General features: G+C 42.9%; 1 protein-coding gene and 1 long non-coding RNA gene across 4 annotated transcripts in view; one reads left to right on the top strand and one right to left on the bottom strand.

Annotated features, from left to right (window-relative positions):
• Positions 1 to 13,844, bottom strand: part of LOC138258795 (uncharacterized) — a 144,521-nt gene extending 130,677 nt beyond the window's left edge. For both annotated transcript variants that reach the window (XR_011198576.1, XR_011198577.1), the window contains exon 1: positions 13,719 to 13,844. This is a non-coding gene — a long non-coding RNA (uncharacterized lncRNA). The remainder of the gene's footprint in view (positions 1 to 13,718) is intronic.
• The window catches only part of RGS6 (regulator of G protein signaling 6), a 964,496-nt gene that overhangs the window by 466,232 nt on the left and 479,135 nt on the right, over positions 1 to 19,129 (top strand). For both annotated transcript variants that reach the window (XM_069208950.1, XM_069208949.1), the window contains exon 3: positions 14,924 to 15,023. In XM_069208950.1, the coding sequence (XP_069065051.1) occupies positions 14,924 to 15,023 (100 nt within the window). The remainder of the gene's footprint in view (positions 1 to 14,923; positions 15,024 to 19,129) is intronic.

The following is a 19,129-nucleotide window of genomic DNA, read 5'->3' as shown; positions in this document are numbered from 1 at the left end:
CTGGAAATTGTCTTCACAGAAATACGAGGAGCATCTGTGATTTAGCTAAAGCAGGGCATTCTATTGTATTGTATTGGGTTTCATGCAAGCTACACCACACCAGAGTGCCCAATGCACTTTCTGTTCAGAAATATCCAGGCCTGGCAGTTTTCCCTGGGTGCCAGTCGAGCCCTGGTCTAAATACCACAGCTACCCGCATTGCCGAACAGGTCAATTTCCAAGGTAATATCATGATATTTCCTTGTATCTAAGGGGCCTTACGGAGCTTTCCTTTCAGAGATAGTAGCTCAGTCACACAAGTGGCTACTTTTTATAGCGGGAGAAGTGTAGGCTTGCTGTGTAGTAGGACACTTGCGGATCCGCATGTTCTACAAGCAAGGTCTGTTTTTAATTTTATTTTACTGTGTAGCTTCAATGCACATAACATGCTTTCCAATATAGCAAAGCAAAAAAAAATCCAAATCAGGGAAAGCATTTTCCCACACGGTGACTTTGATTTTGGATTAGAAAATGTTTCTGGTGTTTTTAACAGAAACACTTTCTTTTCCAGTTCTCTGGATGGCCTGTCCAAGTCCACCACACTGTCAAAATAGCGTGGTGGACTTCAACGGGTTGTCATCTGCCCTACAGCAGTTAAACCCCACCAAATCCAAGCAGCTTTGTGTCCTGTCAAACAAGAATTGACAATTAGCTGCAGGGATATGGTGGCCATGTTGCACTAGCTTCTGTTTTCCATGATGATAGGTGAAATCCCCGGTTCCTGGCGTCCCCCGGATAGTAGGCTTCTTGGACTGAGGAACAGCAAAAAGCACAGTGTTCAAACAAAGATGGCGGGTGGTGATGCACAGCCAAGAGAAACTTTCAACTGCCGTGACGTGGTCAATAGGAAAGAGGACCAGAGAGAAAATAAAAAATATTGAAAAGTGCGTGGAAGGCTGAAGAGAATATAGAGAGAAGATGTTCTAGAAAAGGAGAGATTTGCAGAAAGGAGAGTAAATAGAAAAATGTAGAGAGAATGAGAGAAAGGAATGGGATGATGCAGCAGCAAATAGGAAGAGATAGTGGTGACAATGATTAGAGAGAAGAAGCAGGGCTGATAATGCGAGATTGGAAGTGAATAGAGAAAGTAAGAGTGAGCCTAAAGGGGCGACATGAGAGCTAGGTACACACAGTGAATTGATGATTGCAGATTTTAGGTGGAATTTATAGCTTATCCTGTTTTGCCCAATACACCACTCCCAATGTGATTTGAAAGCACAATTTTCCAGTCTATTTTCTAAAAAGGATCTTAGTGCAAGATTAAAAAATCACCTTGCACAGTGCTCTTTAGATCCTGATATGGTCTAACTAGCCCTGCGGGATTCATATTGCTTTTTGAAAATTGCTTAACAATGGCACCCCTTTGTTATTTGTTCCCATATGCTTTTGGTGAGACGTGCTGATGCCTTCCCTTTTATGCATGTCAGCCATGTCTACATTTGCCGGTACAACCACTGGAAAGTGCAACCTACTCACTGAGAAGTCTGAGTTCTAATAGGAAGTGATTTGGCTTTCTAGTGTACATTTAAATAAGGCAGGCTATTAACTGCTTCAGAAAATGAACCTTTTGTTTTATCTGCACCTGTAGTAATGGTGAATAATCCCTCTGCAAGTATTTTTCGTTTCTAGTACACATGGCAGGCTTCTATGCTTTTTACATTTGCCACCCAGAAAAGTGTATGCTCGTCCAGCATGTTAATCACTTAGAGGGTGCCACCTTGAGGGACCATAAGTCTGCAATTAGATGACTGTAGAATCCAAATCTGAGGTACCAAGCAAGCAGCATCAAAAAGAGATGTTATTGCGGAGCAGGGTCCTGGTACAAGCCATGAAACCACCGCTCAGAACCTTCGAGGGAATGCTCCTGCCAGCCCCTCTACGGCTCCTCTAACTGGAGATTAATCGATTGTCCTCACCCAGGCCACAGGCCTCACATGGGCTCATACAATCATGTATACTACCCATGCCAACCTGCCTTGCTGGTCGATGTCTAACGAAGGTTCTCCTTGGGTGCAACACATTTCACACATCCTGGTTGCAACTATGAAGGGTGTATGCCAAAGCTGGAGCCTGCCTCAATTTCTGGCAGTTTTGACAAATGCTTTTGATGAAATGTAATTGAGCAATCCATCTTTGTTCACACCCCTATAGCGAAGTTCAGTGTGGAACCTTCCCAACTTCTGTAAAATGACATTTAAATTCTATTTAGCTTTCCTCATTGTTGCAACCTTAACATGTTTAAAACCCACTGTTCCCTACTAATTTCCCAATATGTTCTTTATGGATGTGCTCCAAGCTCTCTATAAAGTTATTTTAAATTTGTGGTGAGTTAAATTGAAACTTACAAAATTGGTCAGAATTAAGGAATGTTGAACTTTATGAAGCAGATGAATTTTCCTAAATTTGCATGATGCAAGGTTTATCCTCTCGGGCCTTCCAGGTGTGATAATTACCTGACACAGAATGTCTCAGGTAGGACATCCTTCAGCAAATGCATTTTGAGTGTGGAGGCTGGACATCCACCACTTGAGGTACGAAGGGTGGGAGGGATGTGAGCTGAGGCCAGCTCATTATTTTTTTTAAAGCACTTGATACGCTTTGCATTGCACTAACTTTGAACAGTTTAGACAATACACAAAGTTGCGAGTCAGCCTACATTACAACTTTACACCCTCCTTCTTTAAATCTCTCCTGACTAATAGGATTAAATGTTGAATTGTGAAAAGTTAATTGAGTGGGTTTTCACAAGTGCCTTAAAAAAATCCACATATTCCTTCACATAGAATGGCACAGCATGCACCTAAATATCAAACCTAGAATATTGAATCCAAATTATTGACATGCAAGTATAACTTTTCTATACCTTACTCCTCATATCTATACCTATGCAATCTATATACATTCAAGGTATGTAGATGTGGAGTTAGGGATAATAAATCTATACTTCCCTATGTGCACTTATCTTTAAAATCTCTTGATGTTCTTCCACCACAATGTTCTTGGGGTTGTGATTTAGTAGTACAACTCGTATTGAGGAAAGAAGCATCTATAGAGCACAGCTTTAATGTTTGGTCAAAGCTGGGGGCCCTGCGCCTAAAACTATACTTCTGGCTACGGGCCTGCTCTGATGTTTGAAACAAATGTACAATTTTGTTGGCTTTCTCAGAGCATTCCAGGAGTAGTCCTGAACATCTACAACAGATGCAGGTCTTCAGTTCTCAAATGTATAAGTATTTCAACTAAGGAATTGTGGTGAGGGCGATTCAGCACACGAGCATTGATGAACCTTCTTTGCCAAATTCTTGTGGTGAGAACTTCGCTTTTCCACCATTAAACACAAATGCTCCTGCATTTGACAAGAGTAAATTTCACACCAATATCATCATGCGAAACTACTTGTAAAATGTTTGTGAATGTTCACAATAATTGGAGTTTATGGGTGTATGTCACCTTCCCCTCATGTCTGCTTCCTGCGAAGCACAGACCCCGCCCCTTTACAGAGAGTTGCTTAAACTTTAGATTCTACTGTACCGGTTGGCCTTTATGTTTGTGCATCTATTTCTGGGGGCAAAAGCTCCCTCTTTGTGCCTCTGTGACTCCAGGATGGAATGCCGCCCTCATGGATGGAACAATATGTGCAACCTCCTATTGAATGGATGTGCTTTGTGTCCCTCGGACGAACAAACCTCAGTAAAGGTAGGCAGTGCTGGTAAAAGCAGGAAAAACAATGACATTTATTGGACAGAGGAAGCTGCAGGAGAGACAGATCTCAGGCAGCCTTCCTAAAAGTCAACAGTCAGGTCATGCGCATTAAAGCCATGATATGCATACACCTCTGCTGCAGGTGCATTACCCAAACCAGCTACACCACTGTGGTGAATGACGTGCAAAGGCAGGCCACACCACAGCTAATAGGCCTGTGGATGTCTACAACATTACACAGATGTTTACGTATTTACTGGTTAGATTCAGGGTTCACTTCTACCGTCGGTTTTCTTGAAAGTAAAAAAAGGTCTTTTCAAAACGCCATTCCCATCCTGTGCATATTTCTTTAAAATGATTCAACCTGTGAAGCTGTTGCAGTTTTACAGTGTTAAGCTGTTGCAGTTTTACAGTGTTAAGCTGTTGCACTGTACACAGTTAATGCTGATACTTTATTGTTTTTGCCTTTTGTTTAAATAACAAAAAGCTTCTTGTTTGTGCATTGCTCAGTGAACTCTTTTCTGCCAAAAGATGGTAATATACCATATGAACGAAAAAAGTATTTCACTTACAATTGTGGAATTCTGCGATTTGTGTGGATTGATCTTGTCCTTTCTAATTTCAAGAGGAGATTGACAGGCGAAGGGCTGCAGAGTGGCCCCTCCAGGAGCAGATCTGCGGCTCCTGGGCCTGTGTTCACATCTGAGAGCAAAGAGGATCATCAGATAGAATGGAGCAGAAGGAGAAACAACCTCTTCTGTAACACAAGCACCTGAAATGATGAAGAAAAGGGAAAACATCTTGATAACTATTTACAGCCCTAGCAGGAGGATAATCTTCACATAATTGAGCTTTCAGGCCAGAAACTATTCCTGTTTAAATTCTCTGTAAAGGAAGCTGAGGTTGTTCCTGTCATTAGACTTCTTCTTCATTGCAGTTTTTGATGTGTTACTTTTCTCCCACAACCAAGTTATTGTTGTTGTTTTAGACACTCTTGTTTATTTTTCAATAAAGTTTAATTCTCATCACACGTTTTGCTTGTTATTTATTAATGTGAACTAAATTTAACTCACTTTCAATAGCGTGCCCTGAATTGTTATATTATACTATAAACAACTAAAGATTTTCATGAAAGGTGAAAAAAAATAATTAAGGTAAAGGCAGACAAAAAACAATATGTGCTTCCCTGAGCTTGAATGTTTGAGATCCGGACTATGAGTGCAAGAGCCTCACTGTACACAAACCAAACATGTTTGCGCTGGACTTCTAATTTTCCAAATGGGATAAAAGGCTTCCCATACGCGTCATTCGGCACTGCGTGTCTCGAGTACAGTATCGGAGCAAGCTGCTCAAATGTACGGCGTGGCTCGCGGACAAATTCGTTTTCTAGCCCCGTGTAATTTTCGTGTTTTCCAAACTGGCTTGTGTAGGCTGCAGTGGAAGATCCTCTAAATGTTTACCTCTAGAAACAGAATTTGATATTATTTCCTGTTTACTACCTACTCAAATCATGCTGTACCGAATCTCAAATGCCACGTAAGAAGCAGGTGCGCGCGATGCGTGCAACCTTTACACTCTGGTTAATCAGTGCATGCAATTAGTGGCACTCATTTACACCCTGTGACCACTTCTGTTGTTCTAGATGAATAAAAGAGCACTGGGGTTGGAATCCCCCCTTGACTGGCTGTTCAGCCCATCCAATGTAGCCAGGAGTGTTTAACATCTCTAGAACTGTCTCTTAGTTTCAGGCCTTGAGCTACAGGCAGGACTATATATTGGCACAATTGCACCGTCTGTCATAGACCTTTAAAATCATCCAAGCGTGTCAACTGACCCACTAATATTACAGACCTTATTACACATTCTCAGGCTCACAGAGGAATGTTTCTTGGCATTATAATAGGCCATTTATTACAGAGCAGCAGATATAGTCAGGAAGGCTTATTAGCGCTTTCACCCCACTTGCTACAGATCTTTAGATACTGCCAAATAGTGTTGATTGGCACCAAAGTCCACCAATTAATAGGACTTTCAGATACAGCCTGTTATGTTTAAGGCGGGATAGGGCACCATTTGTTACAGAATCTGATTGGGGGTTTCATAAGTTAGGTCCCCAGAATTGACCCACCTCTGTGCTTAATTTGAGCCAGTAATTTCCAGTGCCCAAGCACTGGTATTGAATTCTCGACACCAGCACTAATAGCACTCCACCACATGGTGGCACTGTCTGTCCGATTTTGAGAGGAGCAAAACAACAGTGTTTAGTAATTCAATATAAATTAAAATGAAGACTACCTGAATGCCTGCCACCCACACCATTCTTATACCTTTGCGGTTTTGGAATGTTCTGACATGCCACACGTGTAGGAATGAGATGGTTAGTAGTTGTGTAGGTACCAGCATTGGCAGTGCTGGCTGCAGTAATTGGTGGTGCAAGCAGCGGGCCTCCTGAGACACACCTGGCACTTACCCTTTTACAAATTAAGTACTGATACACCTAGAGAGAATTCCTAGCCGCCCATGGTTACCAGTTCCAACTTAAGTCCCTGGGCAGTGGAGTGCAACATCCTGGTTGGTGAGTAGAATTTGATTTAGTTTTTCAAGTATGCTCTCATCTTATGCACGACACAGCAAAACTCAAATACCACATGGGCTCTACTGGGGACAATATTGAAAAAGTCGTGTGTTATAGGAACGCATTCCATTGGTTTGGGATGCTGACTATTCCTAGGCCTTGTTGTGTATATATAAAATGTATTTCTAGAGGAGGTTAATATATAAAGTAGCACAATGCACGTACAGCTGACGTGTGCCTCTATGGTGTGGGCGGACACACTATGATGTCATCAGCAACCTTAATTGGGTATTTTATATATTAGCTGTCTGTATTGTCGTCATTGCAACCTACATACAAGGTTTGGTATGCTATGTATGCAATTGAAACATAGTTCATGGCCATATATAGAAACATTCTCAGCTCAAGCCAGCTGACTGAGGCAACTAAGCCCTGATTTTAAACATAAGACCACATTGGGAGCCTCGTGTAATACAGGAAAAAGAATGATTGTTGTTAGTTCATAATAATGTGCATCCCTTTCCTGACCAAACATATCAGCGCTTGACTTGTGTTTTTAAGATATATGAGTGTACTTATTAGGTTATGTTCCCATCTAGGAGAAGCAGGTTTACTTAACAAAGAGACCTGAAATATGCTGCATAGTTTGTCATCTCTCTGATGTCTGCCTAGCAGAATATTTAACTATAGCATTCGTTTGCATACAGTGATGATCATACCTGGGGGAAGATATGCTCACTCTGCAGAATGCTACTTAGTAAACAAGAAAGTAAATGTAGATCACTTGTAGTAAAGGGCCTTGTCACAGTCATACATTGTAGAATCCCCACTGCAGCAACCTTCCCAACAACTTTTAGTAAGTAACACACAAGACATATTAACATAGGGAATAGCAATTTCCTGGAAGCATTAATGCCTGACAAATAAAATGACAACATTGTGGAAAATTATGATTTTGTTTTGTCAAACCATGTACAGGCCTAGTTGCAACATAGGCGGTTACGCAATACTAAAGTCTGACACAGCTTCCATATGTGTCTCAATCCCACACCTTAATATGAAGTTATATATCCGCATAGATATATGCACATGTCCGGGTCTACATCCACTGTTCTACTTACAGTTCGCGTCACTAAGTCCCCTGATCTGATGAACTGTGGTAGTAAGACCACCGGAATGACATTACGTTGGCAGATGTTGCACTATTACCCTGGGGCACTTTTATGTATCAGTTCAGTTATAAAATAGAGTTAACATACAACTTTAGTCTTACCAACTGGTACAACCCCATGTTTTACGCCTCTCTGACGTGTATTCCGGTGCAAAACACCTCCCGGATTCTGGGTCAAAGGGGGAGGGGATTGGTGAGGGGAAGGACACTGGTTATGCGTGCAATTTGCACCCAACTCACAATGTCAAGTTGGGTGCAAGTACTTCTTAGTCAGCAATTGCGGTCCACCGCTGGACTGGATGTGCCCATAAAGTGTTCTTGGCAGACTGTCCATCTTGTCACTGGAGGGGTTAAGGAAGGCATCAGCTCAAAGAAACGTGGTATTGAGTGAAAAAAAGCACACAAGCTCCATTTTCAATAAATGTTTTCTCTTGCCTCATATTTTCTGAAACTATAACTCCCTTGCGGCCTTCCCCTGCCTCTTGTTCATGAAGCATTTCTGTATTGAAATAATATTTGGGATATTGGGGAATTTAGTAACTTTTCTAAAACCACAGTGAGGGTTGTCGCACATTTATGTCAAGGTGATCTCAGCCCACTCTTTTTACATTTAACTTCTTTATCTTCGTGTTTTTTGACATTTGCAATTGTTCAGCATAAATTAGATGGGACCATGTGTCACTCTGCTGCTTCCGCACTCCTAAGCCTCTTCGGTACCCTCCCCGCATCAGCAGATGGAATACTTGATCACACATGGGAGGGATGTTCCGTGTTTGGAATTCACAAGATTTCAACATTTGAGATTTGAGTATTTGATGAATAAGCCCATGTTCACGGCCTACACAAACCTTCACCCACGGCCAACACAAGAAACACTGAGAGGTGGACTTGAGAAATAGAATGAAAGAGGAGATGTGACACCATCAACCAAAGACAAATGGCTGAAAGAGATTGCAGAAGCATCATGTAGATTGCTGTGTCTAGAATCTATGGACTGATGAGCCACACAGACTCTGGGCCCACTCACAGAACAAGTCACAAATCTGCACCCTCAGGTCTCTGACCTCGCAGGTGTTCAGATCTCCATGTGCTCACATGCAGAGGCGTTTCCACTAGCATAACTGTTCATTGCTTTCCTTTTCTCTGTTTCACCAATTTTGGTGGAATTTCATTACCATTTCCAAGCTTCAGAGGAGTTGGAAACTGTCCATGAAAAATGTTAATTTCTGACTTTTTCAGAGTAGAAATTTGTTGGAGAAGATTGTGAATGCACACAAATGTGTATGATCAAACTTTCAGGGCTTTGGCACCCTGGAATGCTCACTCGCAACTTTTGAGAGAAGGTTTGCTCACACAAAAATATTTCTGTAAGTAAATAATATTATAAGTAAAAAACTACATTTTGTGAACTGTAAAAAGAGTTTTCCAGTCGCAAAAAAGGTAATTTGTGAGTGTGAGCCAAACTTACATGTTTTAATAGCTTTGTGAATTGGGCACTGTGTTTCACCGAGGCCTTGCTCACCCACCGAAGCCTGAAATCTCACAACAATAATGCAGGATAATGACAACTCCAAGTCTTTACTTCTGCTGTGTTTGTACCTGTCTCCTAAACTAAAAGGCCCTCATTATGAGTTTGGCGGTCCAAGGACCGCCAAACCCGTGGTGGCGTTCGGACCGCCGCACTCCTGGTGATCCGACTGCCACATTACGACCCTAGCGGTCGGACTGCCAGGGTACCGCCGCTACTGCCAGGATCATGGATCCTGGCGGGGTGGCGGCAGTCTGAGTCGTGGTCAGCGACGGTGGCACTGAGTTCAGCACCGCCATGCTGATCACAAGTCCTCTTTCCACCAGCTTTTTCATGTCGGAGTCCCTGCCATGAAAAGGGTGGTGGAAAGCCAGTGCTGGGGGCTACAGGGGGGATCCAGCACAGCCCATGGCATGGGCAGTGCAGGTGCCCCCCTGTCTGCACCCTCAGAATGCGCACTGTCCGCTGTGCAGACAGTAGGCCTTCCGAGGGTGCTGTTGTGCAAGGGCATTGACCTCGGCTTCTCTAAGGGAGCGAGGCCAATGGCGTATGCCACTGTTTCCGCTGGGCTGACCAGCGGGAACGTAATACAATGTTTCCGCCAGCCAGCCCAGTGGAAACATCGTTATACGGCTGGGGGGAGGCTGCCGGCAGGACAGCCCCCTTCTCCCCGTGGCTTTGTCGATCGGCTCGTCCGACTGCCAAAGTCTTAATGAGGACCTAAATCATTTTCCCACGACAGAGCGCACAATCCCTCCAATATTGGCTTGACTCTCTCCTCATATTGTACTGCAATCCTAAAATCATAAGAGTGCACAAACTCTTCTCGCTACATAAGGATTTGAGCTAACTATAATGTCAAAATTGCTCAGTAACAGTTCAAACTTTTGATAGGGATAAAGCCTTTTTTTTACCAGAGTAAGACTTCAGAATACTCGCACAGTCGCTGGTTCTATTAAGACAGGATTATGGAAATGACTTGTTTGCAGGGACGATGAAATGTCCACTGGCATCTGTGAAGGTCACCCTTCACACAGCTGCAAGACTCAGCACACAAGTACAAAGCTTTGAACACATCACACCAGCCTGGTGGATCTCGACTAGCTCCCCAAAAAAAGTAGAAGCACTTTCAAAACCATGCACTGGGGCTCCGTAACACACCGGACACAGAATCTCATCCATGGATGGTAACCATAACCTGTGTAGTGCAAAACCCATGCAATTACAACCCTCAAGGTTAAAGAAACATACAACTCGATCTCAATTTTGTTTATCTGTGGTATTTCCCCCAAAAAATTATTTTTCTCATCTAAAAAATGTTTTTTCGTTTGAGTTTTTGCTTCTACAATCATTCTTTAATCAGAAGATTCCTCCCACTTTGATTTTTTTCACTAAATATGTGGCTTCAAAGTGATTGTAAAGTTTGTTTAAAAAAAAAAACTTTGCTTAGGCGTGTACACCTTCACAGACTCCTTGTTCAAAGACTGCTGGGGGAAGTGGGAGGAGTCCACTCAAAATAACCAATGAGAGTGTGTAGGTGAGGGTTAAGATGAGGGCGCGGGTAGGAAGTGGCATGAAGATGTGTGGTTTGATCCCCCATATAGATTCAGTTTAACGCTTCAAGAGGGGACAAATATTCCGGGGCACAGCAAGTGAGACGGTACAGTAGGTGTTGGCGGTCTGAACACTCTGTGAAAAAACTTTAAAACTCACAAAAGTTGTGAAGTTTTTCACTTTGCCACTTATGCATGGAAAACATGACCTTGCAACATTTTAAGTAGCGCCTCTCATTATTCCATAACAGAGCATATGGTTTTACATAACATGTTCGGTATAGAAAAAAACTGTGTTCTTTCCCTGCACAATATTTTTTACACAGAAAAACAACTCTACTAAAGGTAAACCTGCAGAGAAGAATTGTTCCATTTTGCAAAGAATATTGCATACGGTGAATTTGTTGTTAAAAAGTCTACATACATTTCCAAGCTTAGCTCTGTCTGATTAGAGTAAAAAGATGAATTATTGTGCAGTGAAAATTATTTCACAAAGCTGAAAAGTAAATGGAGGAATCATAAAATTATGCTGCCATAAAAAAATTGCACTTGATGGGCCAGATTACTGGTCGGTACATTTTTAAGCAGTCCAGCAAGTGTAAGAAGTGAAGTGTGCATGGCCTAAATAACAAGTTTATGGAACATCAAGGATGCTGTTGGACCGAAAACCAATGACAGTCGCGGCTCGTCCTTTCCTGGTGTGATATGCTCATACTGTATGCAGAGCTGTTTTAGGAGGAATCTCAGTGGAGTTCAGCTTTCTTGTGATTGGAGGAATCTAGTTGTATTGTTAGCGGTGGCCTCAATGATAGCTTTAGAAAATGCCATTGCTTTTACACTGTATCTTTCCAGAAGCATCTTAGGACTCACCCAATCTAACCCTAGAGGTGCAACTAGATGTAAGTACTCCTGGCCTTCAGAGTCTGCAACAAAGATCATGTGCACAGGAGTGACCCCTAGTGTCAGCACCATACATATACTATGCAACAAGCGAACCTTATGCATTAGTAAGGTCTGCTGCAGGGCACAGATAGTGGCTGGATCACGCGTGTAACGGTCAGGAGGGCCACGTGTGGCCCCCGGGCTGTACTTTGAGTATTACTGGCATAGGTAGAGGCCAGATCAAGTCTGCATCTTCGTTCATCAGGGGGGCGCATGCGGCATCCGGGCCGTACTATGAGTGTTACTGGCATAGGTAGAGGCCAGATCAAGTCTGCATCTTCGTTGACCGGGGGGCGCATGTAACGGTCAGGAGGGCCGCATGCGGCCACCGGGCCGTACTTTGAGTATAACTGGCATAGATGGAGGCTGGATCAAGTCTGCATCTTCACTGACCATCGAGTGAAGCTCAGATAGAAGGTGATGGATGGCATGTCCTGGTCAGGATTTTCTGGATGCATGAGTTAGTATTAATACAGGCTCATTTGTGCCTCTCTTAGTAGAAATGCATTAGAAGTAGTTGACTTAAAGTTGCACTTTTACTGTATTTGCACAGGCTCAGGTGCCCTCACCAGGTGTGACTTCCTCTTGCTTGTGTTATTACCCGTTTATTTACAACCCGGTGTTAATCAGGTGCCAGTGCTGGTTCTGCCAGGGCACTTTCGTGCACATTACCCTGGGTTGACTGGCCGTGTGTGCAGGTCCTCAAGAGATGCTTTGTCAGCTGTCGTAAGACTGTAGGTTTTATAAAGCACAGGCTTGGTCCTAACAGGCCCTAACTGTACTCTTCGGCATAAAACATATGTTTACCTTTGGCTGCATATCAATGAAAACGTCTCAAAGATATATATCAATGACTTGTACTCACAGAATGAGGACGGCACGAAAGGTTTAGCATCCCTGTAAGGCAGTGAGCTTGTCAAGGGCCGCAGATCAGGGATAAGATGCATTATCGGCTGGTCCTGGGCGCCTAGCAAGTTGTTGGGAAGGTTCAAGGCGCTTGAGCATAACACTTGTTGGAACAAGGTGTGCGAGAGAGAGTGTAATTCGAACTGTACAGCACTATGAAGATCATTTCAAGTAACGAAATGCTAAATCGGACGCCTTTTGGCCGCAGATGCTGACCAATCAAGTGATGCACCTACAAGACCTTTGCGCAGCATAATGTCGGGGTTTACTGGGGGACGGGTGTGGGGAGTTGTGTTGAACCTAAATGTCAGCGACACATTGTGCTTGGAGTCCTCATTCCAGGTAAGGTACTAATTAAAAAAATACAAAAGTATTACCATGGCAGGAAATGGGCGTTGCAAACTGTGTATGAATTCAAAAGTTTGTGAACGCCCACAAAGTTGTAAGTTTGTGTCTATTCACAAACCTTTGCCAGCCATCGCAGAAGTAAACCTGTAACCAGGGAAGAAATGGGTCGCACCCTAAAATGTGTAGGGGGTGAGGAGGAAGCCGTTTCTCCATTGAGAAAAACGATTTTCGGTATGAGAAAAAATTTAAAAAAACTTAGCAAGTGCAATTGCACACTTACACCTAAAGTTACACATACCTAAATGTAAGCATGTATCTTTACACATGTGCATCTGTCTACTCATAAATACTTGTCTGTGGCAGCTTCTCATGACTACTTTTGTGAACTCTCAAAAAATCCTACATGATATCGGCCCCTTCTGTTCTACGCAGCAGGAGTGTTTTTTTATAATACGCCTGAATCTTACATCGAGTTTCAATTAGTCCACGTTTGAAAGGTTTTTGAAAGAATACGTTCGAGGTTTGTGTTTTTTTGTAAAATGAAAGTTTCAACTATTACCTTTTTTAATGTTCCCAGGGCATTAAGTTGGATGTAAAAGTGGAGGGGAGTGTCCCTGAAATTAATTAAGGGTGTAGCTTAAATATATAAAGTAAAATCCACATAGTTACAACTGCAACTGGCATACCTGACCATTCCTCTTTGCAGAGAGGCCAAAGATTGGATGACCACATAGTTTGAACAGCTTTTGCGCCTGAATGGCACTGTGAAAACTCGGGGTACCTTCAGCCACAGCTCAATTGCGCCCCCTTACAAGCACCTGGATGCGACTCAGTGCAGATTACTGCCAAGTAATATGCCGCCTGAAGAAAAGAAACCCGTTAGCAAAACACCCTGGAAAAAGCAAACACATAAAGGTCACGCGCGATAAGGAAAGCAGGAACGCCATGGATTACCTTAACGTTTTTACACCAATTGTCCAGCAATCGATCAACCTTTTTGGGGAAAGCGTTAAGGACATGCAGGCAGAGCTTCAAAGGGACCCCTTTCAATGCCCGAATTAAATTACTTCCGGGTCTGAGACCCGGAGGCCCCGGCCAATTAAAGCCCCGCCACCTCCCCCATCAGCCCTCTGTTGGACATTTTCTTTGCCTTCTCAAAGCTCCAAGATCTGCTCAATTTTGCCTTTTCGATTTTTTCCCCACATTTAGTGCTTTTAAACTGCGCATCCCTACATCGTATAAAAGTGTGCGTTGTGTGTCTTCTCTGCGGGATAACTTCGATTTTTTGATTGTCAGACTCGCGTATGAAAAGTAACTTTTCTTTATATCGAAGTCTCTGCTGTGTGGTGGCAACTCAACTGTGCACCTGATGTTAAGAAGCCCACCTTAGAGAAACAGATTCTAATGGAAAATAACGTCTATGCCTCTCTACAGCTCTTATTTCCTGAAACCGATATAAGCAGTTCCTGCTTCTCCATTCCGACCTCAGCCAATCGAAGCCAGCTTTGCAGTTGTACAGAGACCGATCACCTGGGGTGGTTTCCAAAGCCGGGGGGTTCGCAAATTGTCGGTATTGACTCCCACACTTACCTCTGCAGCTAATATACAGACCAAGGAATCTGGAGCAGGGGTGTGGGGGGTGGGAAGGAGATGGGGGATGGAGCTGGTAAAGTTCAACTCTTGCTTTCAGTCCAGTGCTTGGAGGATGTGTGATCCAAAGAGTGCATCCCATGGTGAAATTGTTTATTTGCCATGAATGAATTGTTGAGTTGCCAAAATGAAATTCTATTCCTGCTTGTAATCAATGCATTTAACAAACGCAGACTTTAAAAATGGCACAATCCCCAATGTACACATAGAAGCGCGCATACATAATGATTTCACTCCTCTTTGCATAAATCACATATTAATGCACCTGAATACCAAAAAGCAGTAAACAATTTACAAATATGTGAGCATAAATTACACACTGAGGTTTACACATCTTAATCAATGACTTTTTAGATTGACCCCATAGTGACGTGTAAGGGCAGTACAGCCCCATGACCCCCAGGCAATGCAGTAACAATACCTGTGCAGTTGTGTGTTATTCTGTTTACAAAATGAGATATGCCAGTAGGGATGTAATGCTAATCTCATTTTCATTGTTCTTGTTTCAGATTGAAGACATCATCGCCCGGATGCAGGATGACAAAGCAGGCGGGGTACCAATCCGGACAGTCAAGAGCTTTCTCTCCAAGATCCCCAGTGTGGTGACAGGTGAGGCCTCCTCCCACATCCTGTCCAGGTGGAGCATCAGACATGTAGTAATGTGATGTACCTGGTGAGCCTACACTGTAGAAAGGATTGTTCTAATCTGTGGTGACCACATGGAGTACCTGTGATGGGAAATCTCAAGGGAACCACAGACCAGGGTTGGTTAACAGAAAACCTGCTAAGGAGATCTGTGCTGAGTGGGGCACCAGCTGCTGGATTTATTACAAAAAATGATGGCTCCTGCAATGTTTAATAAATGACTCTATTCTTGTGACCACCTGGATGCTTCTGTGAGGATCTGGGATGCATGCCAGACTGAGGGGGTGCTATTCAAGCACCCCTCTGCAGCTGTAGGGGGGGGGGGGGTGCTCATTAAGCAAGAATGTTATGGTTTGGGATGCTGTGCAGCAAATTAGGACGTTGATGTGGAGGTAACAAAGTGGGTGCAAGCATGGTAGGCGATAATTTAAGGAGGTGAAGAGGAACATATTCTCATTGTCAGTGTATAGGCAGTGGAGCAGTGCTTAAGTTGTGCTTGTTGTTTCCGTTGCTGAACACCAGCACTTATTTTTGAGGGCCAGGGCTTATTCTTCTGCCTCAAGCATTTGCTGTGAGCAAAAGACACATATGGGAAAGACGGAGGAAGAGAAAAATGAAAAAGCGTCACAAAGGGAGAAATCAGAAAGCTGCAAGAGTGAGCTGAAGGGGCAGGGAGTGGCTGTAAATGGATTAAAGAGCCCGAGATGGCTTCAGAATTATACTGCCTCAGTATTTTGTGTTCGCACATTTAATTGCAGCAGCCGCGTTTTTAAGAGGATGGCTTTGGGCACCGGCACGTTTTCACAAATTAAGCACTGCATTGGAGCCTATAGGGGCATCGCAGCTTTTCATGATGACTATGCTCACTTGTGGCATCCATGGTGTACCATGCTGCATCTCACGTGAGTCTGTGGCATGATGGTGATCTGTGGCCAATGGGGTTTGCCCTCCTGTTATTAACGTGTATGTTTCTCGCAAACATCCCAGAGAGGGTGATATAATAATAAAACACTTTGTGATTCATTGCTAATTTTCAAGAACAAAAAAATTATGGGAAAGAAAGGAGTGTAATGGACATAAATGATAGAATTCACAGTTTGTGTATGTTACAGTTTCTGCTTATTATTATTATTGTTATTATTACTATTGCTAATACTATTATCATCATCATCATCATTATTATTATCATCATTATTATTACCACTATTATTATTTTATCATCATAATCTTCCTTATTATTATTATTAATGATGGTGCTGATTACAGTATTAATAATAATGATAATTATTATTATTTTTAAGAGTTTTCTGCTATGAACATATCGATAGTCCTCAACGAGCCCCAGAGTGAGTTCCGGAGAGATGGAGCAAGTGCTGAGGATACTCGGCTGCCTGTGTGTTGAAATGTCCATGGGAACAACCAGACAATCTGCGCAGCTGAGCCAAGAGCATGCCCAGGGCTGTTACAACATACTTTGCACTTAATTAATTTTGCTGATCCCCGAAAGGGACAATACATGAATGATACACGCAGGTCCTCATTAGCATTGATTTGATGTTTGGGACAATATTTATCGGTCCCATAAAAATCCAGCTCTGCTGGTCAGCCTATATTTGGTCCTATAAATAACTTCCTATTATCAGTCGACGACAAGGGATTAACTTTCAAATTTAGGGGCTTAACACACCAAAATCCACATTTCTCAATAATTAATGTGCATTTTTCCCTGGACCAGTATAGATTTACTGTTCTGAACTCCACATCTGTGTACCTTGAAGATACCTATTGTTAAGGTACATATAGGTTCATTTAAGTAAAGTCACCCTATATTCAGCTATGTAAATGTTTCTTCACAATATTTTGCCCCTACTCTGCCCCTACTCTGGTAACGCGCTGTTCTGCACTCGATATTAAGGTAGAAAACCACTGCACAAATCAAAATTAGGGTTGGGCAAAGAATTCTGCTCTGCCGGCGGAGTGCACGGAGTTTTCCCCACTCTGTATGGAATCCGGAGTTCCAAAAAACGCAGCGTGGAGTTCTTTCTCTTGCTCGTGCTCACCAACTTTAAGTTGGCGAGCGAGAGAAATTGCTAAGTTGGCGAGTGTGCGCGGGATTTCTGAACGCGAGTGGTCACAGTAGGCTGCGACCGCTCACAATGAGAAAGCTGCTGCTCGTGTTGAGGAAGCTGCTACTCCAGTAGAAAATCTACTCGAGCAGCAGAAAGAAGTTAGCACCCGCATGATGCCATTTGTGCTGATTTTACAGTGCATTAGGACTCCCCATGCTAAAAATCAGTGGTGAACATCAGTGCTAACAGCTCAACTTATCCAGACTCCACCATTCGCTGAACTCCGTGTAGCGCGGGGGAGTTTTTTTGGCACTTCGCAGAGTTCTGCATAGCAGAACTCCGCAAACTCCACCCAGGCCTAATCAAAATTAGGCGGGCCACATTTAATCAGGGCCTTAATCTTATACCGGACTGTGGCTTCCAAAGGCACCCAGCAAGGGGTCCTCATGTCTGTTGCCGCATAGTTGCTGCATTTGCTCGATTCAACCCTGTTCTTTATTATGTGTTAGCACTGCAGCACATTCGCAGTGTGTCCCTACCTACGTTGCTCAGTACTATCTGGAGCTCAGTCAATACTATAAAAATTACCTAAATAAAGCAAATATTAGAAATGAAATCACTTACATGTGAAGTCGAACTTTACGCTCTGTCGAGGGGGGTTACCGTGTTAAATTGTCTCTTTTAAAACTCATTGTGGATAATGCACTGCAGCGGATATGTGCACTTTCTGTCTCCTTTGTTGAAGACGTTGACATCTGGTAGACAACTGGTAAAGCACTCTGGACTGTGGAAGTGTGGACATTGGTGTTATTTAGATTATTAGTCAATCCGTTCACTCTTTAATTTTTTTTTCGAACACCATTGTCGCCCAAAATAAACAGCCACTCAAGAAAAAAATATTATTAATTGTACCTCATCGTGTTAAAACATCATCAGATAGACTAGTAAATTAAAAAGCCCCCTTTTTCCCTCTACCATAAATCATGGCCAATGTGATCCGGGTTACTACAGAGGCAGGGCCTGGGGTGAGCACAATTTTCTCTTCTAGATTTCTGCTCTTGAGCAAATGGTTGTTTAAGGTCCAGATTGGCAAATAAAGTCAGAAATTTGCTCCCCTTGTCATACTCCTGAGTTTGGAGCAAATTTACAGTTTTCTTGGATTTCAGAAATGATTCAAGAAATGCTTCTGGGAAGTTGTGACTGTTGCAGTTTATCACCACCATTAGACATCAACATTTATCCATTAGGGATTGCGGCAAGTGTGAAGAAAGGTGCACACCAGTGCACACGTAACAAATAAGAAAATGTTTCCCCTTGTAAATTCTAAAGGGCATTCGTATAGCACTTACTACCCCTGACGAGGCTGGAGAATACCATGACTTTCTCCTTCACTTTTCCTAATCTGAAAGTGGATTTACTCCTCCTCCTGACAGCAGTACATGGACAACTGAGTTCACAATGGGAACCTATCTGCAAAAGGTCTGGACGATTGAGGGAGTTCCCTTCCCTTCGGAGATGTGCTCGCCTCACAATGCTCACTCCTCTCCCCTTTAACTAAATTTACTCACACTTACAATTTTGCTATTTCATGGTTTAGTTTTACTTGTGATACATCCATTGACAAATGCAGCTTCACATTCTGTGAATCACAAACTTGAATGTGTGCCCATAAATGATGCAATGTGTTCACCTTTGGAGTGTACACATCATTATGAGTCACACTCACTTCTATTTTCATCATTAATGAGGATGAAGTGAACTCTACACCCCCCCCCCTGTTTGGTTTAGACTTTATTGGTAGTCTCAGTTGCTTTAATGGAATTTAATTAAATTTAATTTACTACTCTCACCTATTTGAAGGCTGATGAGTGGGTTGAACTCCCCCTACTGATAAAGCACATTTGCACTAAAATTTGGAGTAATTGACCGGAGCCCCTTGTGTGCCGTTCTGGAAGTGAGATGGCCAGGTGCTGCATCCAGACACACACTCTTTCAAGGCGC

Source organism: Pleurodeles waltl, chromosome 9 (assembly GCF_031143425.1).
Source record: "Pleurodeles waltl isolate 20211129_DDA chromosome 9, aPleWal1.hap1.20221129, whole genome shotgun sequence".
NCBI classification, from domain to species: Eukaryota; Metazoa; Chordata; class Amphibia; order Caudata; family Salamandridae; genus Pleurodeles; species Pleurodeles waltl.
The sequence above is the reverse complement of the archived record's forward strand: the minus strand, read 5'-3'. Positions and strand labels throughout refer to the sequence as shown.